This window comes from Calypte anna, chromosome 13 (genome assembly GCF_003957555.1).
Source record: "Calypte anna isolate BGI_N300 chromosome 13, bCalAnn1_v1.p, whole genome shotgun sequence".
Classification (NCBI taxonomy): Eukaryota; Metazoa; Chordata; class Aves; order Apodiformes; family Trochilidae; genus Calypte; species Calypte anna.
In genome coordinates, this window is record NC_044259.1 from 2,400,749 (window position 1) to 2,422,025 (window position 21,277).

Consider the following 21,277-nt stretch of genomic DNA (forward strand, 5'->3'; position numbering starts at 1 on the left):
GGCTCTGGTGTTTGGTTGTTTTTAGCTTGCAGAATTCAGTTTGGCTTTGAGCATGGGGTGCTTGGGGCTTGTCACAGTTCCACACAAATGGTGCCTTTGGTTTGGGCTGGGGACAGCCCCCAGCTGTCACTCTCTGGCTCCACATCTCTTCCCACAATGTCACTTCCCCTGCTGCCCTGGGGATGGGTCCCAGCCTGACCCCAGGGCATGGATTGCACAAGGAGACAAACCAGGAGCACCAGGGCTTGGTCTGTGGAGCTGCCAGGCTTCTGAGCCCACCAAGAAATGCCAAAAGCAGGGCCACAGGTGGAGGCTGGAGTATTCCTTCCCCTGCCTCCCTCCCTGGTGCTCTGCAGACCTTTAGGGAGGAGCTGGAAGGACCAAATCCCTGTGCCAGGTGCATTCCCATCTCACTGCTGGGAGGTGGGAGGTGATTTGAGCAGCTTCAGGACACAGCATGGGTTTGAAATGAGAGCAAGGTACCAGGGTACCTGGTGCAGAAGAGGAGGCTGAGCTGTCTCAAAGGGAAGGACAACTCCATGTGAGTGTTTGTAAGTCAGAGAGCCCAAAATTCTGCACTGATTTGGTGTACAACTCAGAGTTCCCAGGCTGTGCAGGAACAGAGGCTAAAAACCCCAGAATAAACCAGTGACTGGGATAAACTGGGGGGAAATGAGCTCTGTTTGCCAGGGTCTTCCCTATTCTGCAGTAGCATTGGCACAACATGGATATGAAAGGAGATTCAGAGGAAAATCTGGTGTTTAGGAAGCCATTGGCAAAACTGCTTTAAAGCCAATTAGCTGGTGAGGAAAAGGTCAAGTTTGAAGGAAAAAAAAATGGTTGTTTTTTCATTCTGTTGTTTTTTGGAAGAAACAGGGACTCCTTAAGGTCTTGGGTTTGCAAGGGGTGGGCTGCCTGAGCAGCAAAGCCCCAAAATATGTGGGAAGGGAAGTGCTGAGAGCCCTCTGACTCTTGTGTGTTGCAGATGGGATTCACACACTCACCTGTGCCCTGATGCTGCTGAACACAGACCTCCATGGCCATGTAAGTACTGCTCAGAGATGCAGCCTTTTCTCCTTCCCAGTACAGAAATCTGTCCCCTTGTGCAGGATGTCTTGTTGGGAATTCAAGATAGGTTGCCAGAGTATCCTCTGACCAGCCCCAGGGGGGAATTTTGGGTGCTAGTCCCACTCTTAGTGTCACTCCAAAGTCAAACCAAAGGCACAGCTCCTCCTGGACTCCCAGTATTTTCCACAGGCAATGCAGTTTTCTTCCCAGGATGTGTTGCACACATCAACCCCAAAGCTCCCATGGAGAGGTCTTCACCACCACTCTTTGGGGAGCTGGCAAATAGCATCCCCCAAGCTGCTGTCCTTTGGGATGCAGGCACCTGAACCTTCCCTCAGCCCAGAAGATGCTGCAAGGAGTCAGTGGTTTCCTACAGGTCCAGAACTGATTTTTCCTTCCCAGAACATGAAGTGTGTCCCAGCTGCTCCTTTTCCCCAGGATGGAGTAGATGAAAACTGGGCAGTTCTATATCAGAGAGGCCTCTGCTCATAGAGAAGGGGGAGCAGAGCTCAGTGCCTGGATGTTGGAAAACAGCAGAGGCTGCTGAGAAGACCCCTCACCACCTTTTAGAGGCTCTTTGAGGTTGTTCCAAAGTTTAGAGATGAGTGGAGGGGAAAATAACAGCAGAGAGGAGGTGAGGCTGAGTGGAGGGGACAGCCCTGGGACATGGGTACCCTGCCATGGGGTACAGCTTGGGGGCACCCTGCTCAGGGCTGTGTAGGGCTGTAGGAACCTCTGAGCACACCTCCTGCCTCATCCTCAGCCCTGGGGTGGCTGTGCTGAAGCCTCAGCTCTCTGAAGCCCCTTTCAGAGCTCCCCTGAGAGCTCAGGTCTGGAGCCACAGCCCCCTCAGCCCTTGGGTGAGGTTACAGTCACTGTGCACCTGAAACCAAAACCCCCTTTTCTGCCCCACAATCTGATTTCCCAGCTGTATCATGAGGGTCCTCACCTACCTCCAGCTGGTAACAATTTACTTGTCCTCTGCAGGGACTGCCCTTGATTTTCTCTTTATTAGTCTGTCAGAGAGGGAATAGTAGGCCAAAACCCTAATTTTTATTTTTATTTTTATTTTTTTTTCATCCTGGTTTATGATCACATTTAAAAGGAACCTTTTCCTCGAGGAGTGGGAAGAGGAGACTACACGAGTGCTCCTCACCCCTGCTGGCAAAGATGCCACCAGCTTCACATCCCAACAACCTGGGAGAACCCTCCCCATCATTGCAGCCCAGATGCTGCCCTCCTGATGGCAGCAAGGTTGGGACACATCAGGGAATTCCTGCTCCCAGCCAGAGCATCCCAGCCAGATGTTCCCTGGGGCCTGCACCAAGCTGCTTCCAGCTGCTGCAGCCTCATTCCTTGGGGGAATTGGGAGCCTCTGCCCACTGGGTCCATTCCATCCCCCAAGGCTGCCAGTGACATGTCCTGGCAAAAGGGTCTCTGGACATGGTGGGATAACAGTGGGATCAGCTTCTGGGAGGGGCTCAGAGGGTATTTATTCTTCAGTCAAAAAGCTGGGAGCCAAGGAAATATTTTCCTCAAAGCATTTCCTGCAGCAGCAAAAAAAAAAAAGCAGCGTTGTGGCACAGAGCAAACTGTGGGATTTCACTCCAAAATAATCTTATTTTGTCTAGTTTTTTTAATTAAAAAAAAAAAATCTTCTGAGAAGACAGAAATCACTGAAAACACCAAAGATCCCCTAACCTTCCAAACCCTACAATTTTTATTTTTCATTGACAAGCTGACTAAGAGGCCTGGTAAGAAGAAAGGATCTCATGCTATCTGAAAACTAGCTTTCTTTTGACCAGGTGTAGACATACCTGAGCTTTTCTTTGAAAAATCTTTCCTTTATTTTTCAGCATGTGTAACATTAATTTTTTCTTCTCCTTCTCCTCCTTTTTTTTATTTTTTTATTTTATTTCCTTCTGCTCCTGGAACCTCTCTTTCTGCTCTTTAACCCTTTACCAGGTGGTAAGTGCAGCCTTCCTAGTGTTTTGCTTTAAAACACTGGCATTTGACTTGGGGTTTTTTTGGGTTTTTTTTTTTTTATTTCTGTGTTTATACAAAAAGGATTTTTGTTTGCCTGGATTCCTAAGTGATTGTGCAGTGTCCTTCACTACTTAGCAACCCATTAGCAGCTGATATGCATCACATGAAGTTCTCCTTATGTAAAGAAACCTCCATGCAGTGTACCTGGGATTGTGTGACTTGATCTCTCACCCCTTTTTGTTAAAGGTGCTGTCATGGTATTGCATATCACTTTTTATTTCTTTTATAATACTGTGTGTGTGTGTTTCAGTGTTTTATTGTGCATTGCCAGGGAGTGGGGTGTTCCTTTGGTGAGGAAAGGGTGGGGGATGTGCCTGTAACTCCAGGGCTGTCTCAAGGATGGGCTCGTTCACAATTCCAGCAGAATTCCATGTGCTGAGTCCAGGTTTAGGAGTAATGAGACTGGATTTAAAAAGTGAGATCAGCACTTGGGGGGTTGCCTTTACTGATGGTTTTCTGCCAGGGGGATGCTCAGACCCTGCCTCCAAACTGGAGAAAACTTCCTGGCTTTAAACTAGGATCACCTGGAGCTGGTGTTTAACATCCAAGCAACGTTCCAGTGTGGTCCAGGCTGTTGCAACTGATGCTGTTTGAGCTCTGGAAAAAAAATATGGCAAAGGAAATATCCCTCTTCTCCCTCTTCCCTTGGAAGAAGGCTTTGGGATGTCTCCTTTTCAGCTGGCATGGGAGGACAGTGACAACCCCATCACCAGCTCTCAAGGCTGCAGTTTGGTACTTAGCAAAGCTGAGCTCCAGGACTCACTCTGGGATGGGAGAGGCTTCAGTGAGTGCTCAAAAAGCAAACCAGCAGCTCTCCTGGCCACTGAACAAAGCTTGGAAGAGGATCCCTGGAGCTCCTGCCTCCACATGTCCACTGCTATTCCTTTTAGAAACCCTGAGATTGGCTCCTTGAGGCAGCTCTATGGTTTGGTGGTAGCAATACTGCTGCGTTTGTAGCCCTGAGATCTGAGCAGCTTGTGACACCAGTCAGCCCATGGCAGCTTTCTGTGGCTCAGGGTTTCTTGGGACTGGGAGCTCCTGGTTTTGTCCTTTCCAGTGGGGTCATTTTGCTTCTGCAGCCTGAAACACATCCACGACCAGAGCCCTGGCTTCAGGCTGCCCAATGACTCTCCCTTCATGCTAAAGCACAAATGTGGTTCTCCTGAAGATGAGGATTTGGGAGTATTTGGCAAAGCCTGCCAGGGTGATGATGCTCCTAGGAGATGCACTCCACTCACCCCTTGGCAGCTGAGATGTTTGAGCTCAGAAACTCAAGTGGTTTAACACCCACAGAGGGAGTGCATCCCAGATATCCATCCTTCACAGCCCCCCAGGAAACTCTTTCTCCTCCTGGGGCTTTTTCAGCCGAGCCCCTAGATCCATACCCACCTTCTCATCCCCACCCCCGTCCCAGCATCCTCATACTGGGTATGAGGGCTCTGGAGATCCATCCTGGACTCTTCAGGAGAAGGTTTGCAGCTCTCTTGGGTGAGGCAGTTCAGCAGCAGGGAGCTGAGGCCCAGAGAAGTAAAAGAGCCCCAGAAAGGATTTACACAGGGCTGAAACAATGGAATGATTCCATCAGCCATGCCTACCCACCATCAGATCCATCCCATCCTTCCTGTCTTATTCCTATGCACTCCACCCCCCATCCTGCACCTTGTCTCTTCATCTATCCATTCCCATTCACTGGCTGCATCCCTCCACTCCTCTCCATCCATCCCACACTGTCCCTACCCATCCATCCCTCTCATCCATGCAATCCACAGTTTTTTCCCTCTCTCTCCATCCCAGCACATCCTGTGCCAGCTGATTGTCCTGACAGTCATTCCTCATGCTTTGCTGCATGGCCTGGAGCCAGCCAAGATGGGATGAAGTTTTTTTTTTCTGCCAGGGACCATATCAGTGAGCAGCCTCACTGCTTGGTCTCTTGCTGGTGAGTGGCTGATGCCACACAAAAAAAAAAAAAAAAAAAAAGCAAAAAGTCCCCATCTTTGTGGCTGGCCAGAAATGAAGGTGTGACTGCTGAACCAGAGCTCCCTGCTCAGCAAGGGACAGAAAACATCTGAGCACTGGGGTCTGCAGATACCTTCTTCTGAAGGCCATGGCCACAGGTGATGTTCTTGCTGAGTCAGCAGAATAGCCTGCAGTGGAAGAAGGCACCTCCTGAGCCTCATAGCAACACTTCCCAGGCTTGTTCCTGTTTCCTAAATCCTGCTGCAAGGTGGGAATGCTCAGGCAGTGCCTGGTCCTGAGGTGCTTGTGATCACAGAACTCTTCTTTCCAAGTGTTAAGCTCCACAGTTTGTGTTCTGGAGTGCTTTTGGGTTTTTTGGTTGGTTTTTTTTGGTTTTTTCTCTATTCAGCTGGTTTGATTTGGAGGCATTTGCAGGGTTTGTAGTCAAGTGGCTGGCTCAAGCCCATTTCTCCAAGCAGAAAAGCTGAAGTGCTATAAGATATTGGTGTCTTGAGGTTGCAGAGCATCTGAGCCACCCCAGCATCCTCTGGACATCCAGCCTGAGTCCTGCCCCTGGCTGGGGTGCTTCTAGACCTAGTCCAACAAGCTGCTTCTCAGTATTAGCACCCTTTGGATGGCCCCAGTTTCCTTGGCACATGAGTTCATGCTGTGCCACTGATCCTTCTTCATCCTGGCTGTCGAACATCCCAGCTGCAGTGAAGGATGAGCCATTACCTGTCCCCAGGTGCTGTCACTGCATGCTCACACAGTGTCACACAGCCAGAGCTGTGATTTCAAGGCAGCCTGGGTGCTTCTCCTGAGTTTTGAGACACAGATGCTGTCCCAAGCCCAACCTGTAGACCAGAGATCAGTTCACTTAGTCTGGAGCAGGAGCTGGACAGGTTATTTTCAGGTGTTTTAATCCTCACCACTAAAAAAAAAAAAAAAAAAAAAGTGGTCATTTGAAATGTCTGGAGGAATGTTTGGAGGAAATCAAGTGAGCCCAATAGAAAATCAGCACAGAAAACCTTTCAGGTTTGAGCTCTTGGGGAAGACCCAGGCTTCATCACTCCATAAAAAGCTGTTCTTTAACACTAATTAAAATCAAACCTCGCCAGAAGTTTAATGAGCTGCTTCTTTGCCTTACAGAATATTGGCAAAAAGATGTCATGTCAACAGTTCATAGCAAACCTGGATGGGCTGAACGATGGGAAGGACTTTGCAAAGGATTTGCTGAAGGTAACGTGACACAAACAGGCAGTGGGATGCTGTCACCATCACTGTAGTGCATCCCAGTCCTGCTGGGACACCCTGAGCCCTTGAATCAGCATTCTCCAGTGCACAATTGTTTCATTAAAAGAATTGTAACCCACATGGATAGCTTCTGGTGGCTAACATGCACTGAACCACCAGAGCTCTGCTCCTTGGTGATTTTTTTCCTCCAGATTTGTGGCTATCTGCCATCAGAGCATACCAGGGGTCCCTATCCCCTGTGATAACCTCATGATGCACCAGACAATGCACAGAACAAGGGACCCTCCCACTCTCAAATGTGGCACTGATGCTTTTCTCTGCCCTGTCATTAGATGTAGTGCTCCATCACACCATGGGATATTGGTTAAACACCCCAAAGTGAGGAGCTGCTCCTTCCACGTGGTTTAACACCACCCTTGCTGCAGGTCCAACAACCTGACCCAGGTTTTGGTTCAGGGAATGCAGCTGGAACAAGCAGAGCCACATCAGGGGTGTCACACACATAGTTCTGTAGACACCACCCCCCACTTCCCCCCAGCCCTCACCCTACACCACCTCTCACTATGCTCAAGGCAAGCTCCATATTCTGCTTCCCTAGCCCATTCCTGCTTCTTTCCAAGTGCCCCAGGGAAGCCACTGGGATTTTGCAGAAAAGGAACAGGAAAAGCTGATCCCAAAGGCCATTCATCCATTCTCAGAGCAACATTCAAGCCTGGACTGTCCCTTTCCCTTAGACAAGATATTGGAGGTGCCTTGGAATACCCCAAAGTCTTCTGCCATCTTTATCCTTCAGGGACAGGTACAGCACCCACAATCAGCCAAAAATATCTTAGAGAGGCTCCTGAGCAGGGTGGGTGCCAGACCTCCTGCTGGTGACGTGTCCAGCCCAGGGTGACACAGAAACACAAAGGGGTCCAGCAGGACACAAATTGTCCTTCACAATGGTGAACACTTCTCCAGCAGAATTCAGCAAGGAAGTTGTCTCCAAGAAGACAAGCAAGGTGTGGATGAGATTGATTCCACAGCCCTGTCCTGTCTACCATGAGAGCCACAGCTAATCCCATCTTCTTCTTTCAGACACTCTATAACTCCATCAAGAATGAGAAGCTGGAGTGGGCCATGTAAGTATTTGTTAAGCATCTGGGAGAGGGTTGCTTTCTTGACTCATGTTTTTTAGCTCCCAGAACATTTCCTACCATGCCCTTAGGACCTGAAGTCCCTCCTGTAGGCAACCTGGGTTTATTTATTTATTCCTTAGACACAGAAGCAACAGGGATGTTGGTGGCAGCTGGTGAGCACAGGGGCTGCAGGGATGGTCTAAGTGAAGAGAATCCCATTTTTGTTCACTGCTACAGCTATAAAATTCTGGCCCCTTGTCCATCTTTGAACAACAAACTCAAGATCTGGGGCTATTTTGGTCTTTCCATCTCTTCCACCTATTTTCTTCTAGAAATACTATCAGAGAATCACTCAGGCAAGGATGGAGCTGGCAAGATGCACAGCTCAGCTTCCTCCTCAAAGTTTGCTCAACACTGAATTCAGAGCAGGATGCTCAGGACTTTGTTCAGTTTGATCCTGAAAACTTCCAAGGACAGGGAACCCACAGCCCCTCTGTATCCATGAAAAAATGCTTATAAGTGACTTTTTTTTTCATATCCATTTGAAACCACTGTTGTTATGATTTATATCCACTCTCTCTTGACTTTCTGCCATGCACCACAGTGAAGAGCCTCTGTTTTTTTCCCCTTGATACCCTCCTCACTGGAAGGATGCTGTGAAGTCCCTCAAAGCCATCCCTTAAAAACAAGTCCAGTTCCCTTAGGGGCTTTTAGCATTGCAAGTGCTCCAGCCCCGGCATCTTGGGGGCTCCTGATGAACTCCTTCCACCTTCTCGATGCCCTGTCCCGTACTGGGTGCCCAGTACTCACGGCACTGGGATGCTGGGATGAGTGCAGGGCAGAGGAGGAGGATCACTTCTCTCAGCCTCCTCACTGTGCCGCTGTTACACAACCCAGCAGGATTCTCTCCTCGGTTTTTTTCCAGGACGTGCTGGGCTGGCTCTTCTTCATCCTGCTGCTCATCAGGAGCCCCAGGGCCTTTTTTGCAGAGCTTCTCCCCAGCTTCTCTCCAGCTGCCCATTCTGCAGGACCAGTCCATCCCAGTGCAGTGCTGGGAAACTGCATTTAGTGACCTCCTCTCCCTCCTCTCTCTGTACCTTTCAGTTTAGTGTCATCCACAAAGTCAGGAGCTGCCCTCTGTCTCCTCCTCTAGATCATCATTTGTTACCCTGAAAGAAGTCTGGGAAGAGCTAACGTGGTGGTCTCCATGACAGGTTCATGCAGTGCCTTCCCCAGTCCTTCTTCCCCTGCTTTTCTACCTACACCTTCCCCCAAAAACAGAGCAGGAACCTCAGAGAGGGACATGTGGTGCTCCTCAGCTCCAGCACTGCCATGGGACCTTAAGATAACACTCTCTCCTCTCCTTTCCTCTCTCCTCTCTCCTCTCTCCTCTCCTCTCCTCTCTCCTCTCCTCTCCTCTCCTCTCCTCTCCTCTCCTCTCCTCTCCTCTCCTCTCCTCTCCTCTCCTCTCCTCTCCTCTCCTCTCCTCTCCTCTCCTCTCCTCTCCTCTCCTCTCCTCTCCTCTCCTCTCCTCTCCTCTCCTCTCCTCTCCTCTCCTCTCCTCTCCTCTCCTCTCCTCTCCTCTCCTCTCCTCTCCTCTCCTCTCCTCTCCTCTCCTCTCCTCTTTCCTCTCCCCTTTATTTCTTTTTTTCCTGCTCTCTCCTCATCCTTGATCTCAAACCTTCCTTGTCTCCAGAGGGTCATAAGACTGAGAAGGATCTTCTGAGCTATTAACTCCATCACCTGCTCTCCTGCTTATATATCCTGGAGATGATTTGATCCTCCCTCCCTTTCTCCCTCCCTCCTCAGCTCCCTGGGTAGCTTTGCAGACCAGGAGCCTCCCTTGCCAACCATGCCCTGATGGCATCACTGGGCCAGGGGCTCCTTGGGGAGGGGACACAGTCATGGTTGTGGTTTCTTAGCAGGTCATGTAGCAACAGTTTCTCTTTATAAATCATCTTGCATGGCCCCTTGTGTGAAAGGAAAGCAGCAAGGGGAGCTCTGCAGCAGAGGGGCTGGGGGGTGCTCAGGAGAGGGAGGTGGTGGAGAAGGTGCTGAGATGGTTGATGGAAGGGGAGTGCAGCAGAAGAGCATCTGCTGGTTGGATATGGGCAGCCTCGGGCACATCCCAGGGATGTCAGTCCCAGAAAAGACACTGATCCCCTTCTCCCCTCCTCCCACCTCCCCATTTGTCTCCTTGCACCCTCACTGTCACCCTGCACAGGACTTTCCTTGCTGTTTGGTTGCTGATGGAGAGGCTGCAACACGAGACTCCTCAGCTCCTCTGCTGTGGGGCAGATACTCCCTGACATGGTTTCCTTTCAGAGACCTGACCCTCTTCTCCTGTCTTCTCTCTGCCTTCTGTCTTTGTCCATCCCAGGACATGAAAGACCCCAGCAGAGAAGCAGATACACACCCAGCAGAAGCTCAGAGGGGTCCCTCTGATGCAGCTCAGATACCTGAGCCCCAAAAACTCCTCATCCAGACATCGTATCAGGGATCTGCCTGAGCCCCAGGACTCCTGTGCCCATGAGGGAAATATCCTTCTCTTCCAGGAGGTGCCTGATGCTTTGGGCAGCTGCAGGGAGGAACTCTGGCATTTTATAGCTACTGGATTCATCCCTGGGTCATTCCTCAGCTGAGGTCTGGTCCTGATCTAATCTGCAACCTAAGGTGACCACTCACACCTTGTGAACATGGACATTTGTCACCCAGGGCCAGAATTCTGGTTGCTGTCCCTTCTCAATGTCCCAGAGACACTGGGAAATATCACTTCCCATACCAGTTTTAGTTTCTGTGTGCCAGAGGAGGTTTTACTCCAAACAGAGGTAGGATTAGTGGAGTCACTGAACGATTCCTTCAGGTTCTCAGTAACTGCTCTCCAGGGTCCAGGACCAGGAGATCTGGGAGGGGAAGCAGTTTTTATGGAAATTATCAGCATCTCTTGTTCTTTGCTGGTTGGTCCTGAGAACACAAATGAGATATTCCAGATTTTGTTTTGTTTTTTTTTTTTTTTGACCAAGTGGCCCATCTCCTTAATGTCTGCAGAGCTTTTGTTCCTCAGGGATGCACAGGACATTCCACAGGCTTCTTAGAGAAACCCCAGCAATATATGATGTTCAGCAACAAACCTCCTTAAACGTTGGTTTTAGGGCACAGAATTGGAGACTCTCTCCATGACACATCTGTAGTTCTCAGCAATGGTGTGCCACAAGTTTCTGGGGGTTCAGATCAGGACCCATTCCCTGACCTGAGTAACCTCACAGTGGGATCACTGGGACAGTTACTTGCTCCTCCCAGTTATCATAGAATCATAGAATGGGCTGGGTTGGAAGGGACCTCAGAGATCACCAAGTCCAACCCTTGATCCACTCCCCCCGTGGTTCCCAGCCCATGGCACTCAGTGCCACATCCAGGCTCTTTGGAAATATCTCCAGACACGGAGAATCCACTACTTCCCTGGGCAGCCCATTCCAATGCTCATGCCCAGCACTGGGACACTGTGTGTGTCACAATCCCTACACCCCTCTTCATTTTCTCTTACTGCTCATATACAGTTTGAATGAATCATATAATTACTTCTAATCAATAACTCTAAAAGCAAAGCAGATAGAGCACGCTGTGACCCAGCCCACATGTCCCCCACTCAGACTCTTCTCTGATTTCTTTCCAAGTGATGAGGACGAGCTGAGGAAATCCCTCTCCGAGCTGGTGGATGACAAATTCGGAGCCAGCGCCAAGAAGGTGACAAGGATTGTGGACAGCAGCAACCCCTTCCTGGACATCCCCCAAGCACTGAACGCTGTCACCTACAAGCACGGTGTCCTGACACGCAAAACCCACGCAGACATGGATGGGAAGAGGAGTAAGTGTCCAGGGGACAGGAGGAGCTGTACCAGAGCCTTGCTCCCTGAGCTTCTCCCTGCTGCAGACTTTTCCTCACCCCAGGGAATAGCAGAGAGATCCCCAGCTCCAGGAGTTCTGGGGAGCAGAGAAAAGAGGCTGTTTTCAGGCATTTATAGACATGAATGTGTTCAGGAAGCCTCAGCCTCCCCTTCTGACTGCCAGGAACCTAACCATCCCACACAGCTAGACCTGGTTGGTCTTCCAGCCTGTTCGTGGGCATAATCCTGAATCCTACACTGGGAGAAATGAGGTGAGGCTGCTTGCACAGCAGTTCCCTCCCCTCCCCAGCCCTGAGCATGGGGATAGATTGATCTTCAAAGCTTTGTTCCTGGCCATATTCCCCCATGTGCTGCTGCCATGTGCTGGCTGGACAGCAGGATGTCTCACAGCTCTGCTTTTAGCATATGGGATCAGAGGAAAGGTAAAGGAAACTAGATTTGATGTTTTGGGGTGATGTAGATGCTCCCCTTGCCTTCTGCCCCTCTCCAGCTTCCAGCAAGCTCTCTGTCCCCTGGTCCATCAGGATTCCTGGTGGGAATGTTCCCTCCTCAGTGGAACAGAAGCTGCCTTAGGCAGGCTATGTCTGTATCTGAAGCAGAGGAGCTCAGGGAATGTCTCTGCTCCTCAAGTATTTAGCCTTAAGAACATGAACCTGTGCTTGGAAGGGCAAAGAATTCCTGCACATGTCCACTGGTACCCCTATACCAGGTCTAGGGGTTTTATCATCTCTGGTTTTGAGCTGCTTGTGTTCCTGCTTGGAGGCTGCATCTCCCACCTCTCAAACCCTGCAGACAAGACACTCAGAATTTGGAGGTAGATGAGGTCTGGGCATCAGCACACACCTCTGGTGGGTCAGGAGAAGGGTTGGTTTTGCCAGGGATGTGAAGATAAAGCAGAACTGGCAGAAGCAGACATGTATAATTTAATGTTCTTCCTTTTTTTTAGCTCCCAGAGGAAGAAGAGGTTGGAAGAAATTTTATGCTGTGCTTAAAGGGACTGTCCTGTATTTACAAAAGGTAACACAGGGGACTCTCCCATCTCCTCGTTCATGTTGTCTCCAAAGCAGTCATGCTGTCCTGGGGATGGATGCAAGCAGCAGTGAATCCATGTCCTAGTGGACATCCACAGAGCTCCTCCAGAGACCAGAATACAGAACTAGAGATGCCAACATCTTTGGTGGTGGCATTCATGCTAAGGGCTCTATTTGCAGAAAGAGGGCCAGGAGGAAGTTTGGAATAGGGAAGATGGGGGCAAGATTGCTGCAAAACTGTGCCAGCAAGCAGGAATTGTTGGTGAGGATGATTGAACAGATAACATAGAATCATAGAATCATAGAATTGGCTGGGTTGGAGGGGACCTCAGAGATCATCGAGTCCAACCCTTGATCCACCGTTGCGGTTGCTAGACCATGGCACTGAGTGCCACATCCAGTCTCTTTTGAAATATCTCCAGACACGGAGAATCCACTACTTCCCTGGGCAGCCCATTCCAATGCCTGATCACCCTCTCCAGAAAGAAATTCTTTCTCATCTCCAACCTAAACCTCCCCTGGCACAACTTGAGACCCTGCCCTCTTGTCTTGCTGAGAGTTGCCTGGGAAAAGAGCCCAACCCCCCCCTGGCTCCAACCTCCTTTCAGGGAGTTGGAGAGAGTGATGAGGTCTCCCCTGAGCCTCCTCTTCTCCAGCCTCAACACCCCCAGCTCCCTCAGCCCTTCCTCACAGCAATTCTGCTGGATCCCTTCACAGCCTCCTTGCTCTTCTCTGGACCTGCTCCAGCACCTCAATCTCCTTCCTGAGCTGAGGGGCCCAGAACTGGACACAGGACTCAAGCTGTGGCCTCACCAGGGCTGAGCACAGGGGCAGAATCCCTTCCCTGGACCTGCTGGCCACGCTGTTCCTGATAGGAATAGGTGACATAGGATGTTGGTGAGCCATGCAACAGGGAGCTGAAGAGGCAGAGCTTTGGAGGAGTCCTATCCAGCCTCTTGCTTTATTTGCTGGCATGGATCTGATTCAGCTTCACTGAGTCTGGTATGGACCCTGCTTAAAGTTTCTCTTCTTGCTCAGGACCTTGCTGAGCTGGGTCCTTCCATGGGTTGCCAAGTGACACTTTCTGCCTGGCTTCATCTCTCTGCATTTCATAACCACTTCCACTCATCATAAGTGTCAATCCCAGGTCCTGATGGGAGGCAAAGTTATCTCAGAGAGTTTCCCTGCATGCTGTAGCATCCAGACACTTTCAAGCCACTGATGCTAGGAGGATTTCCAGGGATTCTCTTTTCGGTGGGAAAATCCAAGGACCCTGGATAGGGACTCACTGGAGTGTCAGTGTGAATGAGCCAGCCAGGGATGCCAGATGCCTTTTTTTCATGCATAACCCACTAAACTGGGTCTGAACTACCTGAGCAGCACATGCTGTGCAGTAACCCATTGAACCCATCCTGCTGTAACAGCCTCCTGTGGGGAGATGTTCCTACGCATTGCAGTCTTATCTCCAAAGCAATGGGAGTAAACAAACACTGGATTATATAAGAAAGGCAGAAAGCTCCTCAGGGCAGCATGGAGTTGTGACTCAGAGCTCACAGCACACCCCAAGGATTCTCATGTTTTGCCAGATCCTATGGCACATGTCACCCAGCCAAGAGAAAGCTGACAGCAGCCGACTGTAATTTATGGTATGGGTTGCTCCCAGCCAAGTGGTATTTTTACAAGCCTTGCACCTGAAGGAAGTTGCAGCACACAGCAGAGCCAAGATCTTCCCCAGCCTTCTACCTGGGGGGTTCTTCAAGTTAAAGGCACTCTTCTTCCATGTCAGTCTCTTGTCTTACTCCCAAATGAAGTTCACCAAAACTGGTCCTCATGTTGATCCTAGGGGATGCAGGTTCAGCTTGTACAGAGCTACCACTGGCAATCAATATTATGACAGTTTTCTATGAAAAAGAAAAAAAAAATTCCTCAGAATCAGAGGAACCATTTGGATCTGAATGATTCTTTTCACAAAGGACTTCTAGGGAATCTCTCTTGGGATGAGTCTGTTGAGGGTGTATTTTTTTTTTTTTTATTAAAAACCATTTCAGGATGGAATTTTCTCCCTATACTGGACCAAAATCCAGTTTGCTGAAGATTTTCTTGCCTGCTGTGAAGCCAGCAATGTCATTGGTGCTGCTGAGGCTGAGGGCTTGGGGTTTCTTTGCTGTACAAGGCTAGCAACAGCACCCATCCAGACTGTGATATCCCATGTTGCTCATTATGTTAGTATCAGGTATTTAAAATTCAAAAAGATAACGAGGATGGCACTTAGAAGACAATGTTATTATCTAGATGACCTCCAAGAAAAAATGGTTAAGAGACTGACTGAAGAGGCAAAACACCAAAGATGTGGCTAAGTAATGAAAGTTTGATAAGGAAACAGCCATGGCTGATGTTTAATGAGCAGAAGGGACCAGAATTGCAAATGATCCCTCAAGGAAGAAGCATTTCCAACAACAAAAATGAACCAGAGCAAAATTTGGGCAAGATTTTGGACAAGGAGGGGCTGCTAAGCCATGAGCTGCTGCACATCATCCTCTTCAGATGGCTCCTGGGGCTGAGCTCAGCTCCTGGCAGTGTCTGTCAAGCTTTCAGGGACAGGACAGAAGAATGAGACCACCAAGACAAAGTCCTTGCCCTGCCACTTGCAAACATTTCCAGCACCACAACCAAGAGGGTATCAGCATCCACCTTTCCTGCTGAGCCTGAGGGAAACTCCTGGCCTGGGGGTGGTTTTCAGAACAAGGGAGTTGCACAATGCAAGAAGGGAATGGTGTGCCAGCATCCAAGCTTTTAGTAGGAGATGCCTGCAGATAAACATCAAGGAGAAGCTGGCCTGAGCACAAATCACTGGGGGAAGGTTTTTTTGTTGTGAAGGTAGAGGAGAAAGTACCTGTTTTCAGCTCCACCTGACACCATGAAGCAGAGGTTCAGCCTGTTCCAAGTTTTTGGTTCAGATCAGGGCTTGAATAGGAGATTCCCATGAGCTTTAAAGGAAACTCCCCTCAGTCTGGTTTTGGGGAGCAAGTTGAGTAGAAATAAGAGAGAGAGAGATATGGAAGGAGCAGAGGAAGAAGGGCCTGGGAGGTAGTTCTGAAGGGTCAGGTACAGAGAGAGGTGGACCTGAGATAGGCAGAAGAGTGGGTAGGTGGGTGGACAGGTAGAACCTGTCAGGTTTTTAGAACCAGGTAGCAGCCATAAGACATAAGAGATATCACATGTCACTGACTTGCTCGTGTTATTTGCTGGGTTAACATGTTCCAGCATGCCAAGACTGATTGCTTGATCCCCTGGAGAGGTGCAGCATGGTGCTGAGGAAGAAAAGGAGGTTTGGGAGCTGGGGACCTCCCTGTGTTCTGATCTGGACTAGGCACTGACTCACCCCATGGCCTTGGGCATCATATTTCACCTCTGTGAAATGGGGATACTAACCCTTGATCAGCACACATAGAGGGGGGTGAGAGGAATGATGGAGAGATATAAAGCATGAGATGGAAGTACTGGAAAGGGTGTAGGTCCCCCTGCAGCCCCCCACCATGAAGATGTTCCCAGACAAGCCCCAAGCTGCCCTATACTGGCAGGTCCTTGCCATGGTGATGCCACTTGGAGCACCAAGTTCATGGCCTGAATCAGACTGGGATAGACAGAGTGGTTCATTTGCCTCAGTCACTGGTTTGTTGAATCCAAGGGAAAAGAGGGAAGCTGGCTCCCAATCCAGATCATGAGAAAGTGGGTAGCTCCATGGCCATATTCCCATCACTGCTCAGGACTGGTGCTGAGAGCAGAGGAAAGGGCAGCAGGACCAGTTCCCTGGGCTCACTCATCCCATCCAGGTGCCTCTCCAGAGGCTGCTCCAAGAGGGAGATGCCTGATCCTGACAAAACAGGCTTTGAGCTGGGGAGGCACATAGACTGGGAGGCTGCCTACACCAGCAACCTGAGAAGCTGAAGGAAATTAATGTAGAGGGACTTTGAAACAAAGCCTTTGGGCTCAAGGTCTTTCTAAGGCAAAACCAATTTCAGTTTGCTAAAAGGCCAATAGCCCATTCCTCTGGCTACTGAAATCCCTCCTGACTGTCAGGGGGTCCATGCTGCCCATCCGAGTGTTTCCCTGAACACAACAACCCTTCCTCTGCAGGACACACAGGGCTTTTCTCTGGAGTTCCCTTAAGAAATCAGCTGTGTGACCAGGAGCCCATTCCAGGCATTCCTGGGCTCTGGTCATTTTGGCATTTCTTACACAAGTGCCAGTGAACACAGTATGGCAAGCATGCTCCAGGATGGGTGATTGCTTCAAAAAAGGAGGAAAGAAAAGGCTTCAGGAGGTTATTTTCCCATCAAGACCAAGGGGCTGGGTGATCTCCATCACTGGTCTCTGGTGCTCTGAAGGGCAGCAGTGGGGAGACCTTTCTGACCCCACCCCAGAGAACAGCCTTACTGACCAGGGGCAGCCACCTGTAGCATGACTTCTTCCTGAACAGCTGGATTTGTACCACTGGAACACAGGAAAAAAACCAAACCACAACACATCTTTTTGCAAATCGGGAAAACAGACCAAGCTGTAGCTTGAAACTTAAGGGGGGACTGGGACACATAGACCAACCCTGTCAGACACAGCCACCCCTCTGCTGACAGCCAAGCACAGTCAAGGAGAGAAAAACACAAGAGCAAATTGTAGGTTTGCACTGTAATCAGTAGAGCAAGGCAGGCTCTTCTGGAGACACCTCCCTACCATGGCCTCTAACATGGTTGCTGCTGCTTTGCTTTCTAGCCAGCAGCACACACATGTGCATGTGTGTGTCCATCCATCCACCCACCCATCCCTCCCTCTATCCAGCCAGCCAGCCAGCCAGCCAGCCAGCCCTTCATCCATCTCTTCATCCATCCCTCCATCCATCCATCCCTGCATCCATCCATCCATCCACCTACCCATCCCACCACCCATATTTCCATCCCACCACCTACATATCCATCCATCCAGCCATCCATCCATCCCTCCAGCCAGCCATCCACCCATATATCCATCCATCCATCCATCCATCCATCCATCCACCCACCTATCTATCTATCTATCTATCTATCTATCTATCCATCCACCCATCAATCCATCCATCCATCCATCCATTCACCCACCCATCAATCCATGCATCCATCCATCCATCCATCCATCCATCCATCCACCTATCCATCCATCCATCCATCCATCCACCCATCTATCTACCTGTCTATCTACCTATCTATCTATCTATTCATCCATCCATCCATCCACCCATCCATCCATCCTCCTATCCATCCATCCCACCATCTATCTATCTATCTATCTATCTATCTATCTATCTATCTATCTATCTCTCTACCTATCCACCCACCCACCACCCAGCTGGCCTGACTGTTGAGCTGCCAAGGGTGCAGGGTGGGAGGTAGGAGGGCATTGCTGTCAGAGCCCAGGAGCTCAGTTACTTGCAAAGCAAACCCCATGTTTGGTATTTTTTCTGTTTATACAATATTGATGTCCAACACTGATGTAGATATTCACACAAAACCTCAGATCCCCTGTCACTCAGAGCTGCAGCAGTGGGTCAGGTACTTGCTGATACCTGCAGAAAACCTGGAGCTGCATCCCAGCAGAAGCTCTGAACTGTGGGTGAAGCTCTGCAGAAACCTGGCCCTGTTTTCTGCCTTCCTCTCAAGCCTCAGGCATGGGCCGTGTTGGAGATAACTATTGATAATTATGTTTAGAACTTTCATCTCCTTCCTCACATCTTCTCAGCAATCTTAATGATGGAAGAAGCTGCCAGATGTTAAATATTATCATTACCACCTCTACCATTTACTGTACAAAGCAGTGCTTCTCCTGGTGTCAGCACTCTGATTATAGCACAGAGAGAAAGGCAGGTTCATTAAAGTAACCCACAAATGGTAGTGTTGTCATTATCCAATTAACATTCCTCTTCACAGGATGAATATAAACCTGACAAAGACCTCTCAGAAGTGGATCTGAAGAATGCCATCCGTGTGCACCACGCCTTAGCCACCAAAGCCTCTGACTACAGCAAGAAATCCAACGTGCTCAAGCTGAAGACAGCTGACTGGAGAGTCTTCCTTTTCCAGGCTCCGTAAGTCCCATCCCTCCCTGCAGAGCCTGGAGGGGTAGCCTGACCTCCAGCCACTGCCTCTGACCTGCCCACATCCACACCTGCATCAAGGGACAAACCTGGGAGGTGGAAGGTGCTGAGCAGAAGGGCTCAAATTGAGCTCTCTAGGGATGTGCCAAGGACTTGGCTTCTGCCTGTTGCTTTTAGGAGGTGTGTGTGTCAGTCCTGGATGTCCCTGTCATCTGTCACCAGGGTGGGCTGAGCAGGATGGGCTGGGATGTAAAGGGCTGAGTAAAGGGCTCCCTTTAGGAACTTCTGTTCCCAGTCACTGGAAGGGAGAAAATCTCCCTGGTGCTTGGGACTAAGGAGCTGGTGGCCCCCCATATCAGCTTGGGATGTGAAAACTGTCCAAGGCTCATTAAAGAAGCTCCCAAGCCAGACTGTACCTTCCTTTTTCCTTAGTCCATTGCAAAGGGAATTTGCCCTCCTATAAAGTGTCAAGTGCAATTGGGTCACCTTCTGACTGATGCTTTTCTTCTCTCTTGCTGAGATCAATGGCACTGAGATAGCTTGGGCTGGGGTTCAAATGTCAACCTCAAGCCTGACATCCGAGCTTGAGCAGTAAAAACCCACTTCCAGGCAAAGGGAGCAGTGACTGAGAAGACCTAATGAGGGACTCTGGGGAGTGTGACACCAAGGAGGGATCCACCTTGCTCTGTGGGACCTCTATTTGGGGTTTCCATTGGCCAAAGAGCAGGACATCCCTTGCCCCCATGCTACATCTCCCCAGCTCCTGGGGGAATGGAATCTGAGCTGATGAGGAAGGCAGGAGTGCAGGATGCAGCCCTGACAGCCTTAGGGCCCTGTGGAGGGGACAATTACTCAGTGACTTCTTCTGCTCCCAGCCCAGGGGGGCACAGAAATGTCTGCACAGCAAAGCCACCAATGGTCCCTCTTAGAGCAAGAGCTCCAGGGCTGTCTTGAGCTGGCTGGTCCAGGGTCAGGAGCATTTCAGGACATCCTGTGTCTCTCTTGTCCCTCTCTCTAAAACAGAAGTAAGGAAGAAATGCTCTCCTGGATCCTGAGAATCAACCTTGTTGCTGCCATTTTCTCTGCCCCAGCCTTCCCAGCTGCCATCTGCTCCATGAAGAAGTTCTGTCGCCCTCTCCTGCCTTCATCCATGACCAAGCTGTGCCAGGTAAGGGCTCAGAGAAGGAGCAATGCAGGGGTGATGGGCACTCAGCCATTTCTTCAGCACCCACCTCATGCTGCACCCACCTGCAGCTCCCTTAGCTCCTGCCTGATGGGCACAGTTGGGTGCCCAGTGCAGGGAGTGGGTGACTTGGACAAAACCTGATGTCTGGCCAGTGCTTCCTTTACCAGGGCTATAAAATCACCCTGGGCACACAGGGCTGTTGATTATGGCTTGGTTGTGCTCTTTTCCCACCCCATCCCAGCACCTTTCTCTTGCCAGAGTGGAAGCAGCTGGTGCCACTGAGCCCAGCCCAGGGCCACAGCCCTGCTCTCTTTGATAGCCTGGCACTCAGAGGTGCCACCCTCTTGGTTTTCAAGCCAAAAAAGCCACAGACAAAGGGGAAACATGAGTCTCCCTCAATGGGGAAGGTTTTCTGGAAGCAAGGGGACACCAGACCAGGGTTTCTTAAGGTTCAGTTACCCAAGAGCAATGGGCAGCTGCCATCCAAAGAGCAGCAGCTTCTTTTTTGCACTGTCCAGGGAAGCTCCAACGTGCTTTAGCACCTCCAAAAAGCAGGGACACAGTGAGCCTGGCTCCCAGCTAAGGAGAGGATGGCTGAAAAGGTAGGGCAGAGATACAGCTCCACTCTGGTGAACCAGATGTGGGTGGATGATGCTCTTCTCAGAAGAGGGGATTTCTATCTCAAAAAAAACCAAAACAAAACAAAAAACAGCTCTTGGGATGCTGCTGCCTCTGCCATCCTGCTCAAGACTGCAAAGCATTTTGTGTTTATGATGCTGAAGAAGCCCAGGTGCCAGAGAAATCCTCTCTTGGCACGTGTGAGGAGTGCAGCTTGATGTTACTCAGATACCTGTGTTTCAGCTGCTCCTTATCAGCTGGATTTGCAAATGCAGTGCACACCTTTGGCTGGGGTTGCCTTTGGCAGTAGTTAAGCTCCCAGAGCCTGATCCCACATCACCAGGCAGTCAGGTGCACTTGGGTGCTGCACTCCCATGTTTTCATACCTGACACCCTTCTCTTGGCAGGAGGAACAGCTGAGGTCTCATGAAAATAAAATGAAGCAGATTGCAGACGAATTAGCAGAGCATAAATTACATCCTGTAGAGAAGAGCCTCAAGTCAAAAGAGGCCGAGGAATACAGACTCAAAGAACATTACCTAATATTTGAGGTAAAGTAACTTTTGTCTTTTGGGTGATAAATGAAACTCTCTCTGATTGAGGAGACCTAAGAACTCTGGAGTGGATGCTGTGAGCCTGCGAGAGGCTGAAAAGAGAGAAAAGAACAAGGGCTCCCAAACTGGGTGGGTGTCTTGGGGCAACGGTGAGCCTCCCCCTCTGGCAGTGAAGCTAAAAAAAACCCAAACTTTTCCTCTCCTTTGGGATTTCTAAGCAGAGGAGAGGAAAACTGATGAGAGAAATAAAATCTTTCTTTATTGTGCCGAAACTTGACATTTCCTCAGGTCCCAAGCAAGAAAGTGCTTCAGTTCTTGGTGTACATTGGTCTTTTTCAGCAACATTAATAAAAAGCAAAGGGAATATCTAGGGGAATTAATTCCATTGCTGTAAATAAAGCCAAACCAGAGTTAAAG

General features: G+C 49.8%; 1 protein-coding gene across 1 annotated transcript in view; it reads left to right on the forward strand.

Annotated features, from left to right (window-relative positions):
• Nucleotides 1–21,277, forward strand: part of PSD2 (pleckstrin and Sec7 domain containing 2) — a 37,346-nt gene that overhangs the window by 14,655 nt on the left and 1,414 nt on the right. The window contains exons 6-13 of the mRNA XM_008500779.2: nucleotides 986–1,044; nucleotides 6,220–6,309; nucleotides 7,402–7,445; nucleotides 11,117–11,307; nucleotides 12,294–12,364; nucleotides 18,336–18,493; nucleotides 19,526–19,670; nucleotides 20,714–20,857. Of these exons, the coding sequence (XP_008499001.2) occupies nucleotides 986–1,044; nucleotides 6,220–6,309; nucleotides 7,402–7,445; nucleotides 11,117–11,307; nucleotides 12,294–12,364; nucleotides 18,336–18,493; nucleotides 19,526–19,670; nucleotides 20,714–20,857 (902 nt within the window). The remainder of the gene's footprint in view (nucleotides 1–985; nucleotides 1,045–6,219; nucleotides 6,310–7,401; nucleotides 7,446–11,116; nucleotides 11,308–12,293; nucleotides 12,365–18,335; nucleotides 18,494–19,525; nucleotides 19,671–20,713; nucleotides 20,858–21,277) is intronic.